Source organism: Anas platyrhynchos, chromosome 18 (genome assembly GCF_047663525.1).
Source record: "Anas platyrhynchos isolate ZD024472 breed Pekin duck chromosome 18, IASCAAS_PekinDuck_T2T, whole genome shotgun sequence".
In the NCBI taxonomy this organism is placed as follows: Eukaryota; Metazoa; Chordata; class Aves; order Anseriformes; family Anatidae; genus Anas; species Anas platyrhynchos.
Window position 1 is genome coordinate 12,236,883 of NC_092604.1, and position 18,783 is coordinate 12,255,665.

Here is an 18,783-nt window from a genome sequence, read left to right on the forward strand (position 1 = left end):
ATAGTAAGTATTCACTGTACCTTTGCAGGAGTTAACATTCTTGTTTGATTGCACATGTAATTATTGCTGAATACAAATGTTCCAATTTAAGCTTCAGAAATGTCGTGAAAGTCTTTGGAACCAAGACCATCTGCCTGAAACACCAGTTTCATATTTGAATGAGTAACTTTTACTGAAAATTACACAATGAATCCCTACATTCAAAGGATAATAATAATTTTTTATTCTAAACATATCATCTACCAACTGCTTTTTAAATTTTATTAGTCTAGCAGCTGGTTTTGTAGAAAATGTGTTATTAAAACTAAACGGGATTTGTCAATGAAAATGCCGTGACTTGAGGCTGATGCCTTTCTGTAGACCTAGAGTTGGTCATGAAAGTTGTGGAAAAGTAGGTTCACTCTGCCAGTATTTGCTCTGCCTGGAAGATTTCAAATAGAAGTGAGTAGGAAGAAGCCTGATGATTAGATACAACATGATATCCACAAGCTGCCCCAAGGCCATAAATCAAAGTAGAGTAAGCACATATCAAACATGTTCGTGAAGCGTTTTATTCTGTATCATATAGCAAAGGTGGACTTTAAAAGAGAACACTAATGTAAACAGATTTATGGAGATGATTTTCTCATCCCCCCCTGTGTGTTTATTGCTCATTTTGGAGAGCTTTGATACCTGTTTTAACACGAGGCGATGTATTTGAATAACTAGACTGCTGGCATAGGAACGAAGCATTCCTGAGAAGTGATCCTGGCCTTGCTGCTTATCTGCTGTGTAGTCGGTGTAGCAAATCACTTAGACACCTCTTCCTTCAAACTCATTTCCTCTGTGACCTGCCCAAAGAAGCTGCCTTGGCAGTATTTCCTGCCAGCTGTCCCACCTCTGCCCATGCTCCCTCATTTCTCTCCTTGTCAGGCAGTCAGCTTGTTGAGCCATGGATCTTCCTATGGACTTCTAGAAGGCGTATTTGCATTTCTGATATTGTAAAAGAATTAAGGTAATCTGGTTTATATGAAAATGTACCTTCTTCCCTTAAATCAAAGGGCAGAGTGATTTATCATGACTACATGCACAGGGTAAGCGTCTGGTATAAATGGGCAGAGCCCCATGGTCAGCCACCCACTGGAGTTCTGCCCCGCAGTGACCGTTTCAAAAGCGCAGCTCTTGAAAGCTGCTGGGCTTCTTAGATCATGGCAAAAGCACCAGAGGATTGGGGTCAGGATGTCTGCAGCCGTATGCCTTGTGCTGACTTCCATGTCCCAGCACGCAAGACCCTTTCTGTAGTTGTGTCCTTGCACCTTGTGCTCACGCTTGAAGTCTTAAGAACCTGCAGGTGTTTTTCCTTGGATGCCCTCTATAAGAAGTCTGAGTGATAGGAACCATCAATCTTTGCAGAGTTTGGTTGTTTGTCATGCCTGAATGGGATCACAAAGCATCCAAATATACAGTCCTACCATGTCCTATAAATTCTTTATTTTATCTTCAGTGAAATCACAACTACATTTTAAAAGCAGGATGAACATAATGATTCACAGTCAATATCAAGTGTTTAAGTCATTATTAAGCTACAAAAAGTATTGTAAAAGTTTAAATTTATACGAGTGTGAATAATTTTCTGTCAGCTGGGGATTATTCCTTTTAATCTGAACGACACTCATTCTCTCTGTATCTGAGGTTTCAAAAATAGTTGCCAGATTGAAATCTGTTGCTCTCCATTGTAAGATAAATCTTCTGCGTATACAATGCATGGGAGACTGTAAGTGTGAAGCTAACTACAGTTAATGGAAGTCAAATACTTAAAACTCTCGATGTCACAAACAAGTGAAGTCTCTGAACTCACTGGATATCAGTTCAGTGTTTTTAATAACAGTTTGGCTGCGTATCTCCTGGATTTGGAGATTTTGTTTGGAGTCACTTAAACTCTCAGGAGGCTAATCCAGTGAAGATGGTTCTTTAAAAAATGAATAGAAAATTGCTGTGGGATTTCTTAGGAGTCTAGAAATTAGTTTTCTACCTCTGGCCTTCTGCCTCGTGTTGGGTATTTGCTGACAAACTTTGTCCCTACCAAAACAACTCATGGCTTCTCCACATCACACGATGAAGGGAACCAGCTCCTGCAAGGGGTTCTGGCACGGCTTCTCTTCACCCTTGGGAAGCTGGCAGCCCTCAGTGCTCACAGGAGGTGCGCTGCTTCTCTTGGGATTGTTCCTGCTAAAGAACAGAGAAGTTCTGTGTATGAACAGTTTGCCCTCTTGGATGTTTGACTCCATTATGTAAATAAGAAGGCGGTTTCACCCCACTGAACATCTTTCCCAGGTGGCACCTTGCTTGGTCTCATCTAGGCAGTCTTTTTCTCCTTGCTCCTCTACCTGGGTAAACAACGGGTTTTGTTCTTCAGGGTTACTTGTATTCTACTTGCATCTCTGTTTCTGCATCATTCATCCCTGATTGCTCAATTACCCTTCTCCTACCTTCCTAAGGAATATTTATCTGTCTTGTCTGGATATGAAATGTTGACAGTGTGATAATTACGGAGCTATGAACAAATAATCCAGAATAGCAGGGTTTTGTTTTAACAGGAGAACAAAAGAATCCAAATTGAAGAATTGGGTGATCCCTGAATAGCAATGTCTGTCGAATTGCAGGTGTGTTCAGGATCCTTCCCCATTCCTTCGCTCAGACTCTGTTAATGCCCTCCCTGTTCCCCAGGCATGTTACTTCACCAGAGCCTTGCCTTGCTGAATGTTTTTGGTAGTTGTCTCGGTCAGGGACTAAGGGTGTGTGCTGGCTGAGGGGGACTATTTCAGAGACTAGGAAAGGAGTCTTTCTCTAATAGAAAAGAGCAGAAAAGGAACAGAGTGAAATTCTGCAAAGAAACACCTAGCTGAGGAAAATGACCAGGAAAAATGACTTGAGAGAAGAGGCGTACCCAGCAGCGAGAACTGCCAGGCCAGGCAGTTCTTTACCCGGGCCAGTGGGAGAAGACCCCGTGACCAAGACATTTTCAAGAAGATAGGTAAAATCTTCACAAAAATAGAACATTAGCAGCAATCCTTTATTGGCTAGAGATGGAAAAGGGATGAGATGATATGCACTGAAGTTACTACTTCTGTCTGTGATGTGCTGCTACTTACATGTATTACATTTGCCGTATTTTTAATTAACACTCAGTGCCTCTCATTTGACATAATTCCAGTTTTCATGACCTAGACAGACCCACGCTATCCCTTTGGTGACCTCTGAGACTTCAGTGCATCTTCATCTGATTTTCCAAATGGGCTGAACCAAGTATTTCCAATGACACTGCAAATTTGATTAATCCTTTGCCATAGAAGGGCAGTGTTGCTAAGCAGCACTTACCAACACGAGCTGTTTCTCACATTCCCGGACTGCTTTATGGCCTGGCTCACAGACATACCCTCATGAGCACTTAAGTGCTCTGTCTCCGTGTTTATTCTCAAACTCTGGATGCCAGAGCCCATGTCTGACCACAGCATGTAGCACAGTATGATTTGAGCTTTCATTGCCATCCATCGCTGGACACGCAATGTTTTTGCAGCTATTTTTTTTCATTCTTTTCTTTTTATCTCAGTTCCAAGATGCTTATGTCACAGAGGGGCTTTCCTTACCCCTGTGGAATAATGCTTTAAGAGGCCATCAGTCAGAGCAAGCTGGTGCTTCTTGGATGGATAGTGTGTATGCATACTCTCAGACATAAAAGTTTCTGCCTCATCTGCATGTTTCTTCAGGGGCTCATGGGTGACTGGGAAGAGTCCTGAGGTTTACGAAATAAAACAGGGAAAGGTAAACTAAGGGACTTTGCACCCACTTGAACAAAGTTGTGCATTTAGCCTCCTCTAAACACAAAGGGTAATACATGTTAAGCTGTGTGCAAATTTCTGGGTCGAGGAGTAACAAACTGTTTTGGTTTTCCTTTTAAGTCCATATCTCTGTTGCTGTGCTGACTTCTGTAGGATATTTCTCTTCCCTGCCCTTGCCCTGGGCTCGCATATTAGGCAGGTCTTGTCACTTGAAACAAGCTGGTTTTTGCCATGTAGCAGAATTTGTGGTTGTTGATCAATAAACTTGCAAGAACATAACTTCTGAAGGTTAATTCAGCAAGGATTCTCATGAGTCTGCTGATGTCCAGCTTCAAACGATGCTCTGGCTGACCAGCTCCTTCACACCATATGCTCAAGTGCAAACCAGATCCGATGCCGGCACTGCATATGCAAGAAATGCACTCTTCAGGGAAAGGACTCTATAGAGACTGTCTGTTTGGTCACCTCCTGAATGGAGCCCTTTATCACATCTGACAGGAAGAGAATTGGATGATAGGAAAATAACTTTTAACTTACAAGTTCAAATCAAAAGACCCGACAGTAATAAATTATAGATGAAGTGTTTGAAAGGATACATATACTTACAGGCACAAGCCTCTGAACAAATAAAAAGTATTTGATCCATAAAGGTCAGTGCTGTACATGAAATTCCCTCCTTCCTTGTATCGATGCCAGGAGACCACTCAGTGGATTACTTCACTTCTTGGGCTTTCAGGATGCGCATTTGATGCCTGAACTCACCCTCAGCTTCTTATGGTCCTTGTAGTAGTTTAATGCAGTCATGCTCTGCAAAGAGAATAGGAGAGCTGCACACTTAGATGGCTTTACCTGGTAATGAGCAATATCAGATACTGCCTGAAAATGGCTTCCATTTTATTTTGAAAGCTGAGGCTAACATGGGTAATTGTAGAAACAGGTAAACCCGCTGTTTCTGTACATTTATGTCTCTAATACAGTATTAGCATTGGCAAGGTTCTGCTTGGTTCACAAATACAAGTATAACTTGTCCATTCTGCGGAGCCTCAGTAAAAGGGTAATGCCATGGCTGACAGATACTGTGCAAGAAAAAAAAAAAGATCTAAAGTAGTTAATATAAAGTAGTTAATATTATCTTTAAAAACAAGTGAACAAAAACCTAATGTTCTAAAGCCCAGGACAAAGACAGCTCTGCTAGAAAAGATTTGCCCCCAGTTTTACTATAGCTCTAAACTTATATCCCTGATATACTAGAAAAAAAATGGACGCTTGATATAAAACACTGCGTTACACATTTATACTTGCAGCAAGTACTTATTTATGGCAGTTTGATTATGAGTAGCGAAAAAAATTCTGACATCCTCTCATATCCCTTGTAGTTGAGATTTGCTTGAACAGAAACAAAAAGCTACGGAAGAACTATAAAAATAACCCCATCTGTTCACTGGTTCCTCTGATATGTCTTTACAGTTTTTGTTCTGTCTTTGGATAAGGACCTGAGCCAGGACTTCTGCCTGCTTCTGCAGTGTCCCTGCTCGACCAGCACGTTGCAGGTCCCCATGGCTCGGCCCCCTCCAGATGCTCGTGCTTTGCCCCGTGCGTGTTTGGCCAGCCCTCCGTGTTCTGCTGGGTCGTTGTGCTTAGCAAATGCTGGGGGATGCCAGGACTCTTCCAAACAAAGCTGCACTTGAAGCATCCAGCTTGATTTATCATCTATCTGTCTATCTATGTAACTTCACATATATTATGTTTCCATGGTGCTGACTTTTTACCTTTCAAACTTAATCATGTGGGTTCACTGCAAGTGAACATTAATGGTGTGGGAGTCAGCTCCAGATACGTGAGACTTGCATCATTACTTGATATTTAATAAAACAGGAGATCAGGAGACAGACTCAGGATTTTGCTGTCTTCTGTGCTATATTCATTTTAGCAGCCCTCCCTTTTTCTCTCTTTCCAGTTTTCTTATCCTTGGTCTGGAGTACATGGAAGTACCCAGTTCCTGCATCTCAAAGGCACACTGCTCTGATCGGTTTGCACATATGTTTTTAAGTATTGTATAAAAAATATTCAAATATAACAAATATTCTTTCAGGGTCTAGAGTAATTGGAAATGCAAATGTTGATAAACAGGAAAAATTAAAATGGAAATCTTACCTTCCTCCATTTGCAGCAAAGACAGCGGCATCAGATTTGGGGCTTGTCCAAATATGCATGAAACAAAAAAACAAATCACAGCAGACTTAATTGTCCTGCTTTGAATTGTGGCTGTCCTGTTCCGGCTTACATAGCAGTGGCTGTGATTAAGCCATTCCTCTAAAGGATTTGTTTATTTTTTTCTCTGCCCCTTTTCTTTCCATCTTATTATAACTTCAGTCAGCTCTTCTGATTAGAGCGATTATATTCTGGACTTGAGGATGGCAGAGTAGGAACAAAACAAGAAAAGCAAGGCCCTTGCACCCAAAGAAGTGAAATCATGGGGCTGCACAGTGAGAACTCTGTGCATCACTATTGCTGGGCTAGCTGAGCTCAGTGCCACGCTCCTCTGTGCACTTTTATGCCTGGCAAACTTCCATAGGACCGCGCAGCTTTGCCTGGTGCTGGATTCTGGACTGGAATGGTCTCTTTTCCAATGATCCTAAAATATCTCATCTAGTGCAGAAGAAATTAGGCTGTGCACAGGATGAATTTCTACAGTTAGTAGCCCTGCTTGCATCTGAAAGGATTTTGTGATTGACTTTATGGCCCCTGCCAAAAGGCAGCTAGTATTAACCCGAGATTTGCTTCTTCATATCCCAGCAGAACTTGAAAAGTCTTCGGGGCTAACCAAAGACAAACCTGTACTAAACGAAGCAGAAGCATTATTCTCATTTGTGCAAATTTTGCACTAGCTCTGAATGCACTGACGTGTGCAGTGCAGCCCAGTAGCAGAGGGTTGGGTTGTGCACTGCTGGCAGCGCTGCCCTGCTCCAGCCTGGCTGTGCTGGGGCTCAAGCAAGGGCCCTCGGCACCACAGCTGCTGGCAACTCGTGATTTGCTGCTGCTGCAAATTTAGAAGGGATCCTTTGGCTCTTCAGATTTCTGTTTATTGTCATTGAATACAGTCTATTATCTTCTGAATTAAACTTCCTGAGTTAGCAGTTGAATTTTTTCTAAGATGTTTTTCCTGGTGGTAGGTGCTGCCCCCACATAGGAAGAAACAATTCTGCCATGCAGAGCTCGCAATATAAACTTAAAGGAACATAAAGAACATGTAATATGAAGTGCAGCACTTTAATTACTAGAAGTCACAAGAATGTAATGAGGCTAGAGGAGTAGGCGATGTTCATAAGTTAGGATTAGCCTCACTTATGTAGAGATCAGAATCAAATGTTGTTTAAAGTCGTAACCAAAGAAGAAATGGATGATGTACTTATGATCTCACCAGGCAAGCACGGCAGTTACACCCCAGCTTGGACTCTCTCTCCCTTGTCTTGTGGAGACCAGCTCCTCTCTCTTTTTCTCTTACCCCATGTACAATTACAGAAGGCAGTAATTCACACATGAGAGTTCCTGCTATCTGGCATGCACTATGGAGGTGCAGAGTATTGCTACAGCATTATAATTTATCAGCATTAAAATGTCTGACATATCATTCTCTCAATGAAGCTAGCAATGAAAACTGAAAATGGCACAGTGTGATCTCCTTCTGGTAGCAATGAATGTAAAAACAATGCGAAACAGAAGGAAAGTAATGTCTTATTGCAACCCTAAATTCTAATTTCCAAATCCTGCACGAATCATCTAACAGTTGTCGAGATGTGAAATATAAGGTAGTGAAAGAAAGCTGTGATCGTTTGTCACAGAAAGTCTTTGCTTTTTTCCTTCTCAATTCCCCATCCGGAGCTGAAAGACTTTAAGAAGTGACTTGATAATACTGTGACACATTTGTGGCTGAGCTGGCGGCGATAAGGGGCGGACACTGCTCACCAGTGACATTTAGGGACATGTTGCATGGTTGGCCAGTTACAGATTTTTGAATTTTGGTCTTTTCCTTCGCAGGAAGTTTTGGCTAGGCTCCATAGCAGGCAACCAATGGCCGGTTCTAGCCAGAACAGGAGTATGAGGAGTTGGTATCAAAAGTACGAGGCTGGCTAAGGTCCAAGTACAGAGGGAAATATCTTAGCGGTGTTGGAGGTAACAGAGGGCATCCCCAAATCTGCTGCTTTGGAGTCACATTGTTCTCTCTCTTTTTGTACCCTCTGATGTTTCTCTTTAGCATAAAAATGATTTTCTGTAAAGGGTTTTCTCACAGACAGACACTTCTGAAAGGCCTTTGTTATCTTTGCTGTTCCCTTCGTGTGAGGTGCGCGCTGCAGCGTGTAACTGGATGGCCTGCGCTGCACATCGGGCTTTTCCAATCCAGTGCATAGCTCCAGAGCAGTACCCAGTTCACATAAATGCATGCTACGCACCTCATTTGTAAGTAAAGTGGCACTTAATAAACGTGAAACACCTTTGGTTATCTAGATGTTTCAAATTCTTGATGCACTTACAAACAGGAAAGCTGCTTCCATAACAAGAGCTGCCCAGACTGCCCCGGGAGATTTTGCAACCTGAGAGAGACACAATGTGAGCTATGAATATCCGAGGTGTGGAAGGAGCATTTAAATAGCACCAACAAATGACAGGCTAGGTAGTCAGACTGTGATTATCTTTCTGCAAAACATATAAAGGAAATCAGCTTATAGAAGGGAGCTGCCGGAGGGTGTGTGACCTATATCCCTTCCGTAGGGTTGATGGGAGGAACTGCTGGGACTCGTGGCAGGAGTCAGAGGAGCGCTCTGTGGGGACGTCTGGGATGCTGGGCAAGTACCCAGTGGGCAGATGCTGCTTCTTCTCACCTTGCCTTATGCCTGTCAAAATCGGTGCTTTTTCCAGTGGATATCTTACTCCCTCTCCTGGGGACGGGGAATGGAAGAGGCGTGTGCAGAACCTCAGGTTGTGTGGGGATTTGCCAGGGATCGACCTGATTCAGTCTGACAGGGTGTAAAATGAGCGCTTCTTTGGGCTTCACCACAAAGTCCTGGTTTGCCTTTAAAACACCACCCATTTTCCCTGGCTGACATGCTTGACCTCATGGCTGTCCTCACATGCTGTAAGCGCTGGACACCACAGCAGCATTATACTTTTATTGCCTTATTTAGCCAAAAGATTAAATGTAATGTTCCGATCATGTCGAACATTAACTCCTAACAAGAAGCAAATACAAAATTAGAGCCTTTGCTACTAAAACACACAGTGCTGGCGGCGTGGCAGCGCCCCACGGGAGCCACGACTTGAGCTCCGGGAGGCAGCGGGGAAGGCACCGTGTGGTCAGTGCAGGGCTCCTGTCCTCCTGCCAAGGTGCTGCCCATGCCTGACAGGACATCTTTATGTGTCCCTGACACCAGCCCAGTCCCACCAGCCAGGGCTGGGAGCCGGGGGCCCATCAGGCGATGGAGCTGGTGCCCGTCTCCCGCTCGCTGCCTGGGTGGTGCCGGCAGCCGGAGCCCCAGCCGCAGCCTTCCTCGCGTCGGGTGCTGCGATGTGCTAACCTCGTCTTTCAGACAGTATTTTTATGTGAGCTGATGGTTGCCAGGGTAACAGAGGCTTCGGGGAGTCTCGCGCCGACGCAGCGCCCCGGCCTCGGCGGGCGCTGGGAGCAGATGCTGGCTGCGCGGGGAGCCAGGCGGGCGGCGAGGAGAGGCGCTGCCAGCGGGCACGCAGGCAGGGGCTGCCCGGAGCCAACTGCCCGGCCGCGTGGGTGCAGGAGAGCAGGTCGAGGGCTCGCTCGCTCATTCTCCTTTTTTTTGTTGTAATTTAGTATTCTTGTCTCACCCCACAGGGGTTCCTCAGCCGTCGGCTTAAAGGCTCCATCAAAAGGACAAAGAGCCAACCGAAGCTCGATAGGAACAGCAGCTTCCGGCACATTTTACCTGGCTTCAGGAGCGTGGACAATGAAAGGTAAGGGGACGTTCCTGCGGGGTGGAGAGGAGAGGGTGTGGGAGAGAGAGAACCAGGATATTGATGTGTCCAGGGCTTGTTAATATCTTGCTTATCTCATTCAGAGCAAGGGCCACGTCCCTGACAGAAGCGGACTTGCTGAATTGTGGTGGGGTAATTTTAATCTGTTGGCGAGTGCCCAGTGCAAGCCCTCCCTTCTGGGGTTAAATAGCGCGTACCGAGAAGCCTGTGTGATCTGCTGTCTTTCCCCCAGTAAATCCTAAGTTGATGCACCGGCATATAAATAGCACGGAGATGTAGCAGCCAAAGCCGAGCGATGCGGGTGAAGGCGGGAGGAGAGGGACGCTCCCACAGCGGGTGCATTGAGCATTGCCGGGCTGCACGCTGTACGAACAATAACAACCGGAATCTGCCCAGCTCCCTGTCTCCCTTCCACACACACGTCTCCAGCGTAGCCCCTGCCCGCCGGCATTACGCTGCGATGGATGCCCGGCATGTGGCCGGAGCTGCCTTTCTGTCTGAGCCCCGGCAGGATCTTTCAGTCCAGAAGGGATGTGTTGCAGGGAATATGCAGATGGATCGGAGGAAGCTTTTGACATGGGATGGCCAGTATTGGAGTGAATTGACAGCAAAATACAGGGGAAATGAGACCTTGTTTTTGCCATTCAGCTCAGCTAGAAAGTAAAGCTGTTTAGTGGATTTCTGTGTATTTATGTGTATGTACATTTATGTCAGGGTGTGCATGAGGCAGACACGTTTCTAGGTAAATTTGTGTGTAAATTCACATGCAGATCAAGGTCAGGGCTGGGTATGACAGGCTCCATTACCAGTCACAGAAACAAACTAGTGGTTTGCCTCCAAAAGGAAGATCTTTAAACCTTACGTGAATCTCTTCAGAGAATGACTCAGAAGTATTGGGGTGCCAAAATAAGTCTTTGTCTGAAAAACATGCCAAATAGGAAGTGCAGTGGTGTTATCATTTTGTAGCAGTGGTATTGTAAAATATCAGGACAGCACGTTACAATCCACTGAGTGCATGCTTCACTTCTAGACAATGGCAACTTCTTTTTAGCTATGTTCACTCACTGGAGGGGCAGGGAATTTATGAAGCCCGCATCTGGATTTTTCCTGAGATGACCTAAGCTTATTCCTTCTGGATTTAGAAAGTAAAAGGATTGTGCTGGTCAGCGTAGAGTAATATTCCAGGGGTTACTATCTGAGCAGGCAGAGTTGGTGTGGTTTCTGTGCTGCAGTTTTCACAGATGCTCAAAGTAGGGCACTGTGCTCCGTGTGGAAGGCGAGTGAGGGAGCCGGGTGGCCAGGAATCTGCCCAGAGTGCTGCTGCTTCACCCCAAAATGGGCAAGCTGGATGATGTTTCTCTCTATGTAGATGAGTTTTGTTTCTTTCTGTGAATTGGCACTACAGGACATGGGAATGAGCTGCTTGGCCAGCCCTGGAGCCAAAGTCATTTTCCCAAATGAAGCCTTGTAATTTCCCTGCCCTCCCAGCTCAAGAACCCTGGCTCTTGCTGGGCAGTGCCCTTTCAGACAGAGCCCCATTTACCAGAGCTTTTCTTTAAGGAGATTCAGTGAATGGCTGTAGTGCATGTTCGGTGTGGAGTACACAAGGTGGGTTGGAGGAGAGGTAGCATTTGGCAGCCTTGAATAAACCCCAAGGATTTGCTCATGTATTTAGAAACTGAAAACGAAGGGCTTCAGGCATCACTCATAAACTTGATCTATGGTACGTAGACGCGGCCTGGTCTGGAGGAAACCATCTGGCACTCAGCAGATTTTGACAGCGAGCTGTTAGCTCCCCAGCCTTCCTAGCAGTGTCAGACCTGCACGTCAGCAAGTACCTGCTGCAGAAGGCCTCGGCCTTAGGTGCTGCTCTCAGAGAGGTGAAAGAAAGCAGCAGCTGGGCTTCTCAGTCACCCTTCAAGGGTTTGGTTATGGAAGATAATTTTATCTTCCTGAACATTCCTGTATCTATTAAAATGCACAATGCATGCAGCTCTGTGTACGAAGGGGCTTGAGTCTTTTAGATTGCTCTCATTTATTATTATTTTTTCTGCTGTGCTTCCTTGTCTTTCTCAAAATCCAAGAACTACTTCAAAGAAGCATCTGGTAGCAGAATAGTTACTTCTTAAATATTTGATTCTTGACTCCATCTTGTATTGAAGCTGATTGCAAACTGCTGCTTTTCTGCTGTTACCCATTGTAACACCGCTCTGCTCTGGGGCTTTGTGGAATTTTTGCAGGAGATACCGTAGCAGAAATGAATAGTGCAATAAATGCAGACAAAACACTTGAGGTTGAAGTACTGGGCTCTAGTAGATCGTAAATGATTCTGTTTCTTAGCTTCTGCATATCTAAATTGGTGCTGTGGTCTATCTCTTAGTAATTTTATTTTCTTTGCTTTTCTTGCATGTCCTCTTTAGCATGCTGTGTACAGCAGGTGCATACAAATACCTGCAATGTGCACACACATGCACAGACAGCTAACTAGATGGACGTGACATGTACGTAGAGCAGGGAAGAGGCTATAAACAGGCGCTCTTTAACCTGTGCTTGATTAATGTATGCATTGCAATACTTCATGTAAATTTAAAATGGCAAGCGGTTACCTCCTTCCGCAGTGAGAAATTTGTACAATGTGCGTTTTGTAACAAAGCAAACCAGGAAATACCTTGAAACATTGGAGGCATCACACAGTGTCTCAGTGGCATCAGACCAGAATTGCCCTGTGGGATTTGGGTCAGTAGGGGCTGGTGTTCCCATCTTGCAGCCACACAAAGACGACAGCCAGGTTTCCAGCGGAGTCGTGCCGAGCTGCCCATACAGAGCGTGGTTGTGGCATCCCAGAGAGGAGCTGCCAGTCCTGAAGTGTGGGGGGTTTGTCTCTGCAGAGCTGCTATACCACCTGCCAGGGGCCCATCTCCACTGCCAGGCACCTGCTTGTGGTACTGCCACGGGGTGTGTGCATGGTCAGAGCAGCTATGAAAACTCTGAGAATTCTGTCTTAGCAAAATTTGGCCAACTATGTTTTGTCTATGAAGAACATCTGAGGACTTGTTCAAAGCAGGGCATTAGAGAAATGCACTGGTTGTAGTCAAGCAGAGCTTACCTTTGTACGAAACACGTGGTTGTTTCTTGTGGTATTGGATTTTACATTGACTGAGAAGAAACTTTCGTTTGAAAAAGGTGCAATAAATTGGTTGTGCTAACTCCAGTAAATTACCACGGGGTTCATGTTGGTGCAGCAGGCTGGATTTTACCATTCTTTTACATGCTGATTTTTTTCTTGGAGCCCCATTACAGTAATAGTGATGCAATTATTGACTGTGAACAGAAGCAGCAAAATCGGAGCAAGTCTAACTAGTGTCTGGTATGAGAGGTGCATTAATCTGGTACAATCAGTTTATATCAGCGTGAGATTCAAAGGAGCATTGTGGAATGAGCGCCTTTCAATTTGTTGGCTAGTCAGATTGCTTGTTAGAGCTAAAGAAGGATTCTGTTAAACTGCCTTTTTGCTAACAATGTCTCCTGCATCCTGATTTATTACAGCAGCTAACGAAGTTTTTATCACGGAGCTCTGAATGTTTGTCTTTGTAGCGGCCTCTCTGGAATCAGCCACAAATCAAGCATTTGGCAGATGGATTGTTCTTAATTGGTCCAACATTTCTCCTGAAGCCTGTGTGATGGAGCAAGCTCCGGGGCTGGGCTTTGGGTACCCAGAGCGGGACCAGAGTTAAATGTGTTGTTAGGGCATCTGGGATTGTGTTCTGGTGGTAGTGACCTGTTCCGTCACTGCTGGTGCTCGCTCACAGTCATCTTTTAAAAGTAATTTCTGAAAAAGAAAGTTTGCCAGGAATTTAGAAAGTCCATTAAATGGGGGTTGTTGTTTTTAAACCTAAATACATGAACGTGGTCCCATCTCCTCTGAAACTGGCAAAGGCCACCATAATTTTACACTAGGACTGAGAGGAGAGGGACACAGTCACTTTTATGGGATGGGTGCCTTCTGACTTCCTTGGTGAAAGATGAGTACTCTGAGTAACTAATTACTCTGATGTAATCCTGAAGTTGATCATTCCTAAAGACACTTTTTCTCAGCGTGCTTAGAATTCATTTAAAGCTGAGGGACACTCAGTCAGTAACATTTGGGATTATTTTGCAAGGTTTTTTATTTTGTTTTTCATAATTCCAGAAGATAACATTCCATTTATGTTTTTTCTTGGCACTACAAAAGTCTGAGCATATGGCTGATTGTTAAATGAGCCTCAGCCTTGGAAGGGGAACAGCCATGCATCGGTAACACCAAAGACCTGCACTACTGTGACTCCCTCTTTAAACTATTTTTTTTAAATCGCGTCAAAAATTTCTGCTTATAACCCACAGAGGGAAGAGAAAGCATACAAGTCCTGTACTGCAGAGCATTTAATTCCTAATATGCTAACTCAGTCTGCACTAAGGGTTTTCAAGTGTTCCTAACACATTTTTTTGATGCAGTAGGAGAACATCAATAACTTACCATGCTCGTAGAGTGAACTTAGCTTGTGACTTCTTACTAGATCTAATTATCATTTGGTTATTCCCAACAAACCTGATGTGCCGAATATTTTTAGTTATGATAAAATTGGTGAAGGTTGAGGAGAACATGGTGACCGCTGCATCACAAAGTACGAAGAAGTCACTTTGATTCCTGTGGAAAGAGGAGTGACTCATCCTGCAGGTCTGGGGCACTGGCACAACGCACGGGGGGCTTTCAGATCTCTGTGAACATGTCCTGGAGAGCTTGCTGGCTCTTCTGGCTCCTTGCTTAGATGGCATTAGCCACTGAAGCTTCCTAAGTTAGAACGGTAGGTGCACACTGCAGGGTTTTCCTGATAATGCAAATATTTGAGGAAGCACCGCTGAGTTTGGATATGGAAACCATTCAGAGCCATCAGCCATAACTGAAAAGCAAACTACAACATCCTGCAAGGGCAGGAGCAGCTGGCAGGTACCGATGTCTGCGCTCCTGTGCGGGGGAGATCGGCCGGTCCCGCTCCATCCTGCAGCCGGGGAACAAGCGTGGGGAGCTCAAAGAGGAGCTCATAGATTCAAGGACGGTCTGAGGATTGCTGGGCTCATCTAGTGCCTGCATTTGTATCAGGGCAACCTTGTCTGGGAATGTGCAAATCAACCTTTTAATGGGATTCCTTTGCAAAGTATTTCATGAACCAGAAAGTTAATTACTGATCTCCAATTAATGGCTGTGTTAGGAGGCTAGAGTAAAATCAGAGAAACGCTTTGAAGAAGAGATGCAGGAGGAAATTATCAGTTCTCCACAGAAACTCGTGTTACTCACCGCCTTCTTCATGTAGTAGGAAGTTTAGGAAATAATATTCAAATATTTTTAAAGGGATAAAGCTTTTAATGGAAAGAGGGGGGTGGGGAGTTTTCTTCCAGGAGACACTGAAGCAAAAACAAACAATTCTTTTTAGGGAAGAAAGGGTAGTAGTCAGCTTTGTAAAAATAAGGTACAGTTCCCTGATACAGGCGGTTTGGGTTTCCATCATGTTAACAGGGGCGCTTACTCCCTTCAGAATCAGCCGGGTGCTGTGGTACGTGGCCGATGAGAGGCAGTAAGAGCGAGAGCACCTCCAGGTCCAGGTGGGCATCTCCAGGTCCAGGTGGGCACGAGCGCTTCCTCTGCTTCTCTGCAGCCCCAGCAGCTGCAGCCAGGGCTCAACAAAGCTCAGGCGCTTCCCCATCAGCACCATTTGCATGACATTTTTTTAATTAAGGGGGGTAGAGCTCCAGTAAACCCGCAAGGTTGCAGATCAGTTGCACTGCTCTGTGCACACACAACTATTTGTAGAGCCCCATTCAGCAATTTGCTGCTCCCCTCAGCTAAAGCCATTTAGCAACCCCGAGAGGGGCAGAGACAGCCTGAAACCAACGGGGTGCTTTTCAGCTTCTCCCAAGGCAAGAGCAAGGTCTCAGCCATTTCTCCTGGTAAATTAATTTCAGTTACTTACATATATATTTGGGCTTCTGCACATGGATGTGAATCTGCAATTTGTATCTGAGGCTACCTGGGGTAAATGCATTTGTCAGTCTCAAAAGAAATACATAAACACCCTTATCCTGCAAGTTCAAACATCCTAATTTAACAGGGAAGTCATCTAATAGTAAAAGACTATCTTAATTCCTCGAAAATTTTCAAGCTATTGTAAAATGTCAAGGGAAGAGCTAAGAAATTGGAATTACTTTAATAGCCTTACTCGCTTTTCTCTGCTTCCTGGTTTCCTGACCATCTAAACAAACCCACAAAGTGCCCCACAGGGGTGCAGCGAGGACTTTGACTCGACTCGGAGTCACGCAGCAAAATTATAAAATCCTTCCTACTTAGGCATATGCAGCACTAGTGGGATAATTGGCTTCATGCATCTTACAATTAGCTTGCAAAAATATGTTTTGCATTCCTGACCTTTTCTCTATAAGCAAGGCCATTGTTTCACTGTCCTGCTTAATTACAAAATATAGTGTTGTGTGATGGTACAGATGACATCGTTGTGTCGTTGGCTCTAATTTGATGAGACATCATAATGGGGAGTTTTCATACTGAGGGCACTGAATTAGTGTAGCGTGAAGCCACATTTCTCTAAACCTACTAAATAAGGAGAAGTTAATTTTATGCTCTATCTTTTTGACGTTTGTAATCAAAGCATTGTATTGCAGCTGCAGATGGTTAGCATTTGAAGAATGTTTGGTAAATGCGGACAATCGGAAGGCATTGTCTCTGCGGTGGGAGCTCAGGTTGATTAATGGGTGGAAGGATGGAAGGAGGCTGGCTTTGCTTTTACTCCTCGTGCAGGCTGATCAGACGGCGTTGGCTCATTTGGCTGCTGCTTGGCCGAGGTGATGGGTGCAGCAGTGGGCACCCTGGGGTTACAAGCACACGGTCCCGTTCCTCTCCTTTCAGCAAAGCCTCCGAGCAGGGGTGGCAGCGAAGTTGCGTTGTGGCTGATGGTGTCTGGGTATCCTTCAGATGGAAGGCAGATCCTGCTGCGCCGCCACATTAACATTTTGTTTTCAAACAGACCATTTATTCTGACTTTGCCCTGTTGAGATTTTCATGTGCATGAATTTCAGTGCAATTACATTAGCATTACTCTTCATGTCAATAGACTCATAGAAAAAAAAAGAAAGGAAATGCCATCACTACAGCTTTTCTACCAGAAAAGGCTTTCTGTTAGTTCAAGGCCCTTCTGCTATTTTGTTTTGGTTTGGTTTTGTTATTTTTTGTTTATGACAAAGCTAAGATACTTCTTTCCCAGGCTTAAACAGTTGAGCACACAATGAAAACTGCTGCTGCTGAAAACAGTATGTTAAAACGGAAAGGATCAGCCTTCCTTTCCCCAGCCCACTGGCTCCCCTCGCAGCAGATCCAGCCATCGCAGCCTGAGGAAGGCCAGCGGGTCGATTCAGTGGGAAATTATTATTTGGGGCGGGGGTGTGAGTTTCATTAGGGCACTGAGCCAAGTTGTGTAACTGCAGAGCAATGGGAAGGTGGCAGAAAAAGCCCTTTCCTTTCAGTGGCAGCATGCAATTGCATTTAATTAGCCAGGCCATCAAAGTGTGCCCCCGTTTGTGCCCCTTGCACCCTGCAGCAGGGCAGGGACACCCACCTGGCATCTGCCACAGGTTTCCCTCTCTCAGAACAAAATTTCCCATCTCAGGGAAGTGACAGTGCTGCATGCACCAGCTTCTTCCGTCCTCTCCTCATCACTTTTGTTGGCAATTAGTGTGAGCAGTCGGTGCCTGTTGGAAGGAGGAGATGTTTGAAATCAAGTTTAGCCGGGTTCTTTGTTGAAACTGCAAGGCTCGGATTTGAAAGTCTGTGTGAGGGGCAAAGACGGAGTTGTGAGCGAGCATATAGCGGAGGTGGGCAAGGTTTTCAAGCCTTTGTTCCGAGTGCTGGAAGACGCAGCTGTCTGACATGTATATCTTGTTATCCCGTTTCATATTGCAGTGGTGCTGCACAGAAATCCGCTGATTGTAGCTGGAGGCAGCCCGTGTGCCGAGCTCGCTGCCAGCAGCCAGTTGTACGGAGCACTGGATGTAATGATGTTCAGGACTTGTGAATACGAAATAACTATGTCAAGTTCATCCATCAGCTGTGAGGGGAGAAAAAAACAGGCAGAGGAAAAATGGGCTCCTCTGTCCTTCCTCCTCCCCGCTCTGTTTAATAATGCCTTCTGATATGGGGCCTCTTGTGAAATGACTAGGAGGGAGATTTCAGGAACGTTGTTCACCTGTGGGTATCTTCTTATAATGCCGGCATTATGGTCTTGTTTACCTCATTGGCAGTGTGTATAATTTTAATTTTCAGCACAATTACAGAACATCTCGCTTAGGTTCACTTCAGCAAAATTCAGGTCAGGTGTGATGAAAAAAAAAAAAAAGAACTGATTTTAATTGAATTAAGGCAGAGCATTTTAGCTAGAATTAGAATATAATTTGTTTTAAAAAAATACTTAGCTGATTTGAATAAAAGCCAGAAATATGAATTTAGTTTTAATCCACGTGTGTTACGTAAGTAACTGTGTGAGACGGGGATGTGGCACGCGCTGCACATGACTGATGGTGTGCGGGAGGGTGGCATTCGTTCACGAAATGATGCCAACGTATTAGTAATTACAAAGCCATGGGTATTATATCAGGCTGTCCCCTTTGCTCACATTTACAAATATCTCTGGGATTACGTTGGCCCTGTGCAATAACCCCCATGCTCCACTGCTGGTACATGAGAGATTACACACAGCCCCGATTTGAAGCGTTCGGTGCTTCTTCCCCATAGGAGTCCCTCTGCAAAGCAGTCCTGCGGTAGTTAAGGGATGATTTACATAACTCTGTTGTATGCACCTTGAATAATTAATATTTTGCTTTCCTTGCTGCGTGGGGAGCTTTGTTCCGTTATGGATGTGTGGCT

General features: G+C 44.8%; 1 protein-coding gene across 9 annotated transcripts in view; it reads left to right on the forward strand.

The window, feature by feature from the left end:
- DAB2IP (DAB2 interacting protein) overlaps window positions 1–18,783 on the forward strand; it is a 210,444-nt gene that overhangs the window by 97,775 nt on the left and 93,886 nt on the right. For all 9 annotated transcript variants that reach the window (XR_011804050.1, XM_027470777.3, XM_072025527.1 and 6 more), the window contains one exon: window positions 9,682–9,800. Coding sequence is in view for 8 of the 9 variants with exons in the window: in XM_027470777.3 (XP_027326578.2) it covers window positions 9,682–9,800 (119 nt within the window). In the remaining variant the exon portion in view is untranslated. The remainder of the gene's footprint in view (window positions 1–9,681; window positions 9,801–18,783) is intronic.